At 39.6% G+C, this 11,297-nt stretch overlaps 1 protein-coding gene across 1 annotated transcript in view; it reads left to right on the top strand.

Moving 5' to 3' along the window:
• The first annotated feature begins 235 nt into the window (after nucleotides 1-235).
• LOC117265373 (uncharacterized) overlaps nucleotides 236-11,297 on the top strand; it is a 34,160-nt gene continuing 23,098 nt past the window's right edge. The window contains exons 1-8 of the mRNA XM_033639821.2: nucleotides 236-418; nucleotides 577-689; nucleotides 806-952; nucleotides 1,066-1,218; nucleotides 3,157-3,269; nucleotides 3,403-3,526; nucleotides 4,815-4,907; nucleotides 5,585-5,653. Coding sequence (XP_033495712.2) covers nucleotides 355-418; nucleotides 577-689; nucleotides 806-952; nucleotides 1,066-1,218; nucleotides 3,157-3,269; nucleotides 3,403-3,526; nucleotides 4,815-4,907; nucleotides 5,585-5,653 — 876 coding nt within the window. The 5' untranslated portion in view covers nucleotides 236-354. The remainder of the gene's footprint in view (nucleotides 419-576; nucleotides 690-805; nucleotides 953-1,065; nucleotides 1,219-3,156; nucleotides 3,270-3,402; nucleotides 3,527-4,814; nucleotides 4,908-5,584; nucleotides 5,654-11,297) is intronic.

Here is an 11,297-nt window from a genome sequence, read left to right as displayed (position 1 = left end):
ATTTAAAGCCCGCCTTACGAAATCAATACCTTGGAGAAAGAAAGTTCAAATAATGGACATTTAATGTTCTTCCAGTTTTAAAGCTTAAGTCTAAAATGACATTTGTGGTAAAGTCGGACGGTTTAAATTACCTCTTTTTGTGCTTCAGTGCCAAAAAAGGTTATTTCAAAACCGCTCATATTATGTCCACTACCTCTTTCCGTAGCAGCCACCCAGTCACTGCTTAGAGCATGCGCACTGCACTCCTTTAGCTCAGCCGTACTTGCTTTCCACGCGTGTGTAAGGCTTACACTTTGGTAAAAGTCTGTTTTGAGGGTAGAAATTGTGAAAATATAAGACATATTTGTCACCACTATGGGAGGACAGTCAAAGGGAAAAAAGAAAAGCAAACCGAAAAGGAAAGACAGCCGCCCAAACAGTAATTATGTTCAGTGATTCAACATTTTGCTAGTTATTTACAGTGTGTTACATCAACCTCTCAGGCAGCTAACAGAAATTAACCTGTTGTGCTTTGATTTTAACTTTCTACGAGACCAAATGAGACAAAAGTAATATTGACACTTTACTTAATTACAGGTGATGCAGGATTTGTTGGCTTGTCACCTCAAGAAAGGATGAAACTAAGAGTACATGAAAAAGCCAAGAAGAAGACAGCTGAGAAGTACTCTGTGAGACAGCTCCTAGAAAAGGTAACAGTGACAAGATATCCACAACAAAGACATGCCCCAGATTTGTAATGCTTTTTTAAAATGCTCCTTTAACTCTACTGCATGTTTATGATGTCATGTGATCATCTGTTATACAGACAGAGGAATACATGGACAGCTTTGACTTTGAGATGGCTTGCCTCTTCTGTCAACGAGCCCTGGATTTGGACTCCGCCAACCTGCAAGCTCTAGACATGCTGGGCCACATTTGCTCTGAGCTAGGAGACACACAGAAAGCTAAGGGAATATCCTTTTTGTGCAGGTTTCTTCTTCCTTGTTGTGTGCATGTCAGGAACTAAAACTGTTATATTCCCATGCGGTTTGAGTGGAGTGAGCATCCTTGACCAATTGTGTCTAAGCTTTTCTGCGTGCAGTGGAGCTGAGCCCAGATGTAGGCCACAGTAAGTACATGTACTTGGGACAAATCCACACAGGCCAGGAGGCTGTGGACTACTACACCAAGGGGATACAAGTCCTGCTATCTGCATTGGATAAACAAGTACAGACCACAGTGAGTGCAGCCCCATACACACTCACATTCCCTCTATAGTTTACTTCGTTATACATACTTACTCATACTCATGCTTTTACATACAAGGGAGAAATGCTAATGCACCCAAGGCTTAACGCTAGTGTAATGGTATTTAGCTTCACAAGAGGGTGCTGTTGATCAATTTCTGAAATATCTATCTATCTATCTATCTATCTATCTATCTATCGATCTATCTATCGCATACATGTCACCTTGTCATAACAGACATCTGTTGAGTGACGTTAATTCCACCGATAAATGAATTGGTGGACATGCTCAGCACATAGTTATTATAGTTACCTGTAGTGTTACAGCCACTTATGCTTCATTATTCATTAGAAATGTTACTAATCACATCTAAATTACTGGTAATTTGGAAACACTTTGTGTCACCAATCTGCAATAACTGGTATTTAATAAAAATGTAAACACGTGGTCCTTTGGCAATTCCTATTTCAAATGTACAGCAATGTAAGAGAATACAACAAAAAATCCAATCACATATACAAAATACAAACACAGATAGACAGATGGAACAATATTGTTACACAAGCCTCTCCTTCTCTCCCTCTCCTAATCACCCTGCACCTAACTTAGCTGTTCGTCCCTTCCAAATACAAAGGACATATCTGATGCCCTCCAAAGTCTCTGTTAATGTGGTCTGCTGTTGTATGAGTGATGGTGTTTCTTTATTTTTTTTGCAGAGTACCAGTATAAATGTCTTTGCATCAAGTATGCCATAGGACAGGAGTTGTTGTTGGGTAGTCTGAAGTTTACTCGAGTCCTCAGAAGTTCCAAGAACTGTCAAAATACTCTGGATGTGTCTGAATTTATTAGTATTGTCAAAACAAGACCAAACATTTGATTTCAGTATTCCTGTGTTCAGGAACGTAATCGCTATGATGTAAATCACCATCCAAGGACTAGCATTACTCACACACAGGAGAGCTGTTGCTATCGTGAGCTATTGTGTGGATCATTTACAGCACTGGGTTGACACACAGGTTTTAGGTATCCAGAGGATGTTTTTCTATCTTTTCTTTTGATTTTGGCTACTTTTTTGTTTTTTGTCTGTTCAATATTCGAAAACAGTATTTTTCCAAATTACCCAAGACTTTTGCTCAAAGAATTATTTAAGGAAGCATCCAGAGAATATTTTAGCATACATGGCATATATTAATAATATTAAATGTAGTAAAATTAAAAATTGAACTAGAAATAAACTGATGGGAAAAAGTAAAGCAAAGGAGAAAATACAACAGGACATATTTCAGATGTGAAATTAATCAGTAATCAGTATCTTGTTTTTTCCAATGGAATTCACAGGTTGTCTTATTACAGTATTTCATGTTTATTATTGATGTTAATTTAAATAACTACTCTTAAAGTATTTATAAGGAATAATGTAAAAATGTTTGACTTTACAATATCTTTGTAACTTTCATAGCATGTGTCATGTATAACAAGGAAAAGGCATGGGCTATTCTTAATTCTATAATTCAAATCAGTATAGGTCTTTTTCACAGCAGTCATTTTGACTTGTCATAGGAGGAAAAGCACAGCTGTTACTAATAACATTAACAATGGCTCCATTTTATTCAAGTGTCCCACTAAGCGTGACAGTGAGCCAGCATTGACACTAGCATGACCCTGAAACCGAAGCGGCTAAATGCAATTCATCTGCCATTAATTTGATTATTTCCACCTGTGCTTTTCCTGCTGTGACATGTCAAAATGTCCCCTGTAAGACTCAAAGGGAGTTTCTCGAGGAATATAGGGAAGTTGTGCAGTTTTCTGTTGTGAAATAACTTGATTATTATTAAAAGAAATGTTCATGCCATGTTTACTGTGCTTTGATTAATTACCCTCATTAGAACTTTAGACACCTTTCAAGACATCTGCCCTCTGTTCTTTAAGCAGGCTCAGGCTGCAGCTGCTGCCCCTCCAGATGAGGACGCCGAGCTCCCCACAGCGAAGGATGTTTGTGTAGCCTACTGCTCCATCGCCGAGATTTACCTAACAGACCTCTGGTACTGGAGACCACAGAGTTGCACTCTTGATGCTTATAACCCCATTTTACGTCACTGCTATGATAATGAGCTGAGATTTGTCTTTCTTTGTGTGTGTGTGTGTGTGTGTGTGTACACGCGTGTGTGCATGTAGCATGGAAGAGGGAGCTGCAGACAAGTGCAGAGAGTTCATTGAGCGAGCATTACAGTATCACCATGACAACCCTGAGGCTCTACAGCTCATGGCAAGTTACCTGTTCAGTACCGAGAGAAACCAGGTCAGTCGACACGCACGCACATAGACACACACACACACGCACACAGACACACAGACGCTGAGGATGAGTTATCACCACATTAAAGCGGGAATCTGCTGAGTTAATTATTCTGAGCAAATTGAATTGTATGCCATTAATCAGCAGATGGACACTTGCATTAACACGCACACACACAGACAGGTCATGCCGATAGGAATGTTAATTACTGGGCAGATCATTGAGGTCATATAGTCATCTAATAAATGAGAGAGAGATGAGAGTGCTGCCTATTGGACTCAGTTTTAAAAAAAGATACCACAAGAACTTTGCAGTACGAAGCGTTTCACAATGAGTTTGGAAGAATGTCCTAATTTTCTCTTTTTGCCCCTCAATTTTTTAAAGATATTTCACTTTCAAGACAAAGTGTTGCTGCTTACTAACTATTATCACAGGCAGACGTCATTCAAGGCAGAACCTTTCTTTGAGAACGCGTACCATTTTGCAAGAAATTTAAAAGTGCGAAGACGTTGCAACCAGTGAGTTATTGAGGTCACTTATGTATCTTTGAGATGAATAAAACACGCGATTTTCATCCATTTCCAGTCCTTTTATGTTGTAGAATAAAATGTGCTCCAAGCCTGGGATTTCATCTTTTAACACATAAAAACCTTTTCCAGTGTTTCCTGAAAACCATTTAATACAAAAGAGTAAAAAGTATAGTGTAAATTGTTCACAGCGCCATCTGTCGATTATCCTGAGTAACCAGTGCATTGTTAACAGAAAGGCACTTTTCTTTTCATATAATTCTTCCACAAATAAAATTCAGGACACACTGTTTGTATTGGAAATGTGTCAGCAGTGGGTATCTCAAACCATGAGCAAACAAAAGCAAGCTGTCTTCAAAAAGTGTTCTTCATGCTCTTTCAACACCAAACTGAGGAAAAACAAGAGGTTCTGTAGCGCCAATGTAGTTTATGTGTAGAGCTGAAGTGGATGTGTAGTACTAGGTGTTAGCTGTAGGGGTCAGGCTGGCTCCAGTCACACTTTATAGCACCTCACATCCAGCAAAGGTCTATTTTGGAATACTGTGGTAATTATTTTGAATTACAATAAATTTGACCTCGGATTGAGCAAAAGATTGTTGGCATCAAGAGCAGAATCTGGCATGTAATAGTATTTAAAGTCATCATTTTTTCCCTTCAGATGAATTTGTGTGTTTTCATCTGTGTGTGTATTTATATGTGGGTTTAGCTCTATTGTCATACATGCACCTGTGAATTTACACACATACGCATTTTGCTGTCTGCAGGAAGGCAAAGAATACCTGTTGAAAAGTGTTGGATTGTGGCTCCCTGCCCAGAAACAGAGTGCAGCTCCTTCCAGCTCAGAGGAAGACATGCAGGTGAGTCGGAGCTGTGCTTAGTATTTTCTCTGACAGCAACCGACGCTCATAAGATCCCAGTTTATTTATAAAGCACTTTCAACTAACGGGATTGTCACAGTGTGCTTTGCAGTGAGCACAAACATAAGGACACCAGTAGAGATAAAAAGTAAGAGATAATGAAATGGGGGATAATAAAAAATAAAAGATGGAACAAATACTTTGCAAACCTGTGTGTGCTTTTGTGTGTGTGTGTGTGTGTGCCTGTGTAAAGAGAGAGCAGATATGAAAGCATGAGGCAAAACCAGGAAAGTGTACAAGGATAAGTAAGCAAATTACTACAGGGAGTTGGGAAGAGAAAGGAACGGCTGTAATGTCAAAGTAAGGACGGGGTCTAAATAAAATTAATAAATGGCACCTGACATTCAAATACTGAGCGATTGTGATAAAAGAGGGGTTGGGTTGATGATTTGAGACAAAAAAAATCCCAGTGGCACCACTGTTATGACTCTTATCTCCAGGAGCAGGCTGATCTGAACACAGCCAGCCCACACTTTCGCTGTGATTAACAGCCACGTAGCTGCAGAATGTTTTGTACCTTGAAATTGGATCGTGTTATTATCAGACAAAGGAAGAACTATGTTTGTTGATGTTTGTGTAAACACAGTAGAGGTGACAGTATTGTCTGTTTTCTCCAGAACGACATCCCGCCGTACGAGTCTCGCGTCACCACGGCCAAACTGCTCATCGAGTCCGAGGAATACGAGGTAAAATGTCCTGCTCTCTGCTGTCGCTGGTCTGTGTGTGTTTCATGGTGGGAGCGAGGGCAGCCTGGCATTTGTATGTGTGTGCACATGTGTGCTTTCCTTTCTAGTGAATAGCATTGAAGGTGGGAAGGCCTTGCCTGGTCTTTATCCCCTCCAGAGTTCAGCGTCAATAATTGAAGAGTGGTATTTACAGAGAGGGACAGGGGTAAGGGGGCGCGCAGGGGAGGAGGGATGGTGGTGAGGCGGGGAGTGGAAGGAAGCTCCAGTCTGATGAATTGCTGCCATATCTGTGATACGGCGCACTTCCAGATCACTCATCAATTTCCAGTATTAATGGCCTTGATTTTAGTGGCTCACTGCCTTCAGTTCAGTGCTTAAACCCCTAACAGTCATTAACGCTTGAAGTCATTTTCTGTGATTACTGCCACACCAACAGCAGTTCAGCTATTTTCTGTTGTGATCCAGTGATTAATTTGTAGTCACTCTTGTTGAGTGGTTTATGGTTATTACTGACGGGAAATGAGAACAGTGTCCTTTTTTCCCCCCCTCGCTCCCAAACGGCTCAGCTGCAGCTATATCTTTGTGTGCGCGCGCGTGTGTGTATGTGGGAGATGGGCTGTCAGGTGTATCAGTAAAATGACAACGTCTCGGTCCACAGTTTCTGACATGTCGTTTGTCTTCATCCTCCTGTTGGTGTCATCAAGCCCGGAACACAAACTGCACACATCCTGAGTGCTTTATTTTGCTGTATGCATATACACAGCCATGCACAAGGTTGGTCATATTTGCTTTTAACCATCACTTATGTGAAAAGTTTCTGATGGAAACTGAGCTTAAGGATGGGAGCGGAGTAGAAGCTATTTTCTGTCCGTCTCTCCCAGACTGGGACTTAGCCGGATTTGATAGGAACATCCTCTCTTCTCTTTCCTTCCTCTACTACTCTGTCACACATACACACACTCACTCATTTTTGTGCTCACTATCTCTCCCTGCGGACTATGAATCTATTCACAAGTAAACTCTGTGTAAAGTTGCGCGCTTCCAGTCTGTATTAGTTTGAAGGCTACCTTCTTAGCAGGGTGCCAGAATGCGACACTTTGCCTGCATTTCTCCCTATTGACTGTTTTGTTTGGTCGTCCAAACTGTGCCAAGGCTTTGAAATTTGATTAATATATATGCCAAAGAAACACACTGAGGCAATTTTTTGTATTTGTTTTCTGTAGCTGCATAGAGTATACGGCTATTTCTGGTAAATAATAGTTTCTTTTAGAAAAGCGAAAGTGGTAGAATAACTTCCATGTTCTTTGCCAAAAAGCATTTGTCTGTCTCTGTTGGAGATTAAGCTCTTTGTCTGATGAATGTAGTTTGGGCTTGTAAGTTTGGGTTTGAATTGGAGCACATTTGGCGTTTGGCAAAATAGTGTGATTATTTTTGCCAAATAATCTTGGTGTATGATATTATCTCCATAGTTACTGGAGAAAGCAATCAATGCAGAACACAGTGGTGACAGATTATATCACAAAATTTGGTGTCTTCCACAAAGGCTTTCGATGGTAGGAAGGGCTGCAATTGAAAGAGGTTTTCATGGTCTGATAGAGAGCAGTTACACAGTATCATAGTATACAGGATTACACAATCATTATTATTATTATTATCAGTTACAATGACCTTTAATGGAATGAAAACAGGAGGGTGTTTTTGGTTGAGCAAACAATTAATTATTGGAACTTTAATCTATTTTTAAATGGAAGTATGCGTGAACGGTCTGACAGGCAGTCTATAAGGAAAGGAGATGTGTATGCAGTTTCACCGTACACAGTTTCATGCTGTACCGCTGCAGCCCTAATGGGTAGGAAGATGGCACCTATCTCTTTACGAGGTGACAGTCCAGACAAGAATCTCACACATTAAACATTTGACCTTTGCTTTCTGACATAGCACCTCTTCCCTTTTTTTCCTCGAAAGTTTTTAAGGGTTTATTTCATTAAAGCCAATTAATTTCTCATGACATTAATAGAGGCAGTGACCAATTTAGCACCGGTGGGCGGCCCCAAAGCAGGGAAGTGTTGTGCATAAATGATTGACTTCTGAAATGGTTTTGAGGTAAATCCTTTTGAAGGAGGGTTGTTCTTTGAACTTGTAAGCTGTACAAATGAAAAGCTCAAAATGACAGTAAATTTGGTGGAGAAAGTTTTTATTTTATGAGTCAGGAGCACAGAATTCATGACATCAACTGATGGTGGATATATTGTATTCTGTACTTGCTTCATGCACTTTCAACAAGCGTGAGAAGTCCAACGCAAGAACATAATACAGCGCCTGCAAAGATTGTAAATAATTTGGCACTTACAAACCATTCCCTAAACATTGGGCAAATAAATTCTTGAAAACAAACATTTCATGATCACCCCTCTCCTCTTCAGTCTTCTGTCTCTGCAAGACGTGGATCCGTGCCACTTAATTTGGAGGGGGGAAAAAAAGTCACCAAAAATTGCTTGTCAAGGTCCTTTTTTTCCCTTTTGATTGCTTTTGAGGAGAAACACTTGAATTGATTCCAGATTTGTCAGTGATTTCCGTAGCTGTAATGGAAATGTAGTCGTGGGGTGCTTGAAAGCAGCATAAGTGAGACAACTGTGAGGACATCTTTTTTCCAGCAGCTTGTTGTTATGTTGAAGTATGTCTGAGCCACTGCTGAAACAACCAGTAATTAATAGGTTGGGTGATGGAGAGAAGATTAATTGACAACAGTTTTAATAATTGATAAATTGTTTTTATTCATTTATAACTCAAAAGTGCTGAACATGTGCTGGTTCCAGCCTCTGAAGTAGAAGAGTGTGCTGCTTTTCTCTATTTCGTGTCACTGTAAATTGATATCTTTGTGTTTTGGAGTGTTGGTTGCAGAAAAGAAACAATTTAAAGGCATCGTTGTGGACAAACTGTAATGGGTATTTTCCACATTTTTTCTGATTTTTTTATAGACTGAACTAATGATGAAATGAGGACAGAATTTGTTTGTTGGGTAGTTTAGGTGAAGTTAAGAATGAGGTTCATTTCTTGTTGTACTGTCCGGAAGACATCAGGAACATACTTTTCAGTGGGATGACCTCTATCAGTGTTGATTGCTTTTGGCTGGATGGTCATGAAAAACTGATGAAAAAAATAGTTTTGTTTCAGAAAGAGAACCTTTTTTGTGGCTCAGGTTTTTTTGCAAGGCCTGGGATAGAAGGCAGAGGATTCTGTTACTGGGCTGAGTAGTTAAATAACCTGTATTTTTTATTGTAATGTTGTCTTGTAAACCCATGAGAGTTGGGCACATGTAAGTGTGCATGACACAACTAAAAATCAATCAATCAGTCATTTGGTTGATTAATCAATCAGTCAATAACCAACAATTTTGATAATTTGTTAATCCTTAAGGGACTCCTTTTCTTTTTCTTTTTTTTTTTTTTTTTAAGATTTTTTTGGGGGGCTTTTTTGCCTTTAATGGACAGGACAGATTGAGGGGTGTGAGGTGGGGAGAGAGAGAGAGAGAGAGAGAGAGAGAGAGAGAGAGTGGGGGGACGACATGCAGCAAAGGGTTGCAAGCCGGAGTCGAACTCGTGACCGCTGCAGCGAGGCATCACCTCTATACATGGGGCGCCGGCACTATCCACTAAGCTACCAACACTCCAAGGGACTCCTTTTCTATCATTGAGTAAAATAGATATTTCATATTATATCGAATGCATAACAATAACAGAACAGAATAACTGATAAACTGTACAATTAACCCAAATGGTGAGTGCAATAACTGTATGAAGATGGTGTAAAACAAGTGATTTGGATCAATTTTGAGCAGATTATTTCCTGTAAATATTAAATCAGAGATGAGTTTTCCTGATGTTTTTATACGATTCTCTGTCTGTATTGTGTGTGTGTTTTGTTTTTCTTTTTAATTGTAACAGTCACACACGCTTAATGGGCTTCTTTTTTGTCAAATTTAGGGTTGGTCATTGTTTTATTAGCTCTTTGGTTGTTTCAACTTAGTGCCGTACACACCAGGACGTACTTTACAATCTGCCTGAGGAAATCAGGTCGGCTGAGTCAGTTATCCTTTTTAAGTTCCTTCTTGAAACATACCTCTATCGGAGAGCCTTTCCTGATTTTACTTGAGTTTAAAGTTCATTTAATTTTTTTTAACCAGTGTTTTTATCAGTTTTTTTAAAAGTTGTTGTTTTCATGTCTCATCTGTTTTAATTCTTGACATGTAAAGCACTTTGTAACTCACCTTATAAATAAAGATTATATAATATATATTTAACTGCATACTTGTCTAATGCTGAATGAGTCTGTTTAGCAAAGAGTGAAGGTTTTGTGATTGGGCTTGGTTTCAGGTCTTCACCATGCTCTTTTCTGAGAAGTTCATATCTTGGAAAGTAAGAATTTCATTTTGTATTCTTCACAGATATGAATGAAATGCTGAGTAAAGGCCTACTGTATATATTTTTACAATGTTTTGTAACATCCCTTAAACTCAAGAAGACCTCATGAACCTTCAAGAAGCTCTGGCGACCCTCATACCCCCAGAATTACAACCAGTGAACTAAACATCAATTTTAGGACATTTTTAATAATTCATTTCATTTTATAGACTAAACAGTGAATCCTTTAATTATTTGATAATGAAATTAATAATTACTTATGTCCCTAAATCCATGTTGTATCACTTGTTATGTGACTTGATGTTTTAATGAAAAACAAATGCGCTTTGTAGTAACAGTGTAGCCCTCAGAGACCACAGTTTTCTCACTGTCACTGTCAGACACACAGACACACATATTACCATCATCATCACCCATCACCACCACTAATTCACTTGCCACGTAGCAGACAGACAGACAAACAGACAGACGGCTTCCCCTTGACAGCCATTAAGGTGTCTGTTCGCCGCAGTTGTCACAGCAGCTGATGGTTAGTTACTCTCCTTGTCGTTGTCACTCTTGTTTGCTTTCATGTTGTTCCTTGAACATTTCCGTTCTTAAATGTAGCTCACGATGGAGAGCAGCTTGTACTTTCCAATGTTGCTTGCAAGTACAGTTAGCAGTGACATCCCTAGGATTTATTTACTTAAGTGTAGATGTCCCTGTTTGTGTGTGTGTGTGTGTGTGTGTGTGTGCGTGTGCGCACGCATTTGTACGGGTTTCTGTGTGTTAGAGATACGGCTTGCCCTCGCTTGTAAAGTGATTTGTCTTTCTCCTGTCTCTGCTGTGCGCTCCGGTAAAATGATTCTGTTAAACAAAATTGCCTGAAGATCACACACACACACACACACACACACACACACACACACACACACACACACACAAACTGCGCACACACATACAAACTGCGCACACACACACACACACACACACAATGGCTATTATAAATGAGTTCCTCCCCAGAGTGCTGCTTTTAAAAAAAAAAAAAAAATCTTTAACAGGTCTTGAAATAAAGAGGACAGCATGTGCGTAGTGTCTTTGCGGTGTATTTGTGTGTGTGTCTTCAAGTTGCACTGCTGTTGTTCATGGACCAGTTTTGCATTGTTTATTAAGATACTTTTCTGTGCCCTTCCTTCCAGTTTTCGCACTTTTTCCCTCGTAGTTCTCCCTCTCTTCCCCTTATC

The sequence above is a fragment of the Epinephelus lanceolatus genome, chromosome 10, assembly GCF_041903045.1.
Source record: "Epinephelus lanceolatus isolate andai-2023 chromosome 10, ASM4190304v1, whole genome shotgun sequence".
Taxonomy (NCBI): domain Eukaryota; kingdom Metazoa; phylum Chordata; class Actinopteri; order Perciformes; family Serranidae; genus Epinephelus; species Epinephelus lanceolatus.
This window is presented reverse-complemented; position numbering and strand designations above follow the sequence as displayed.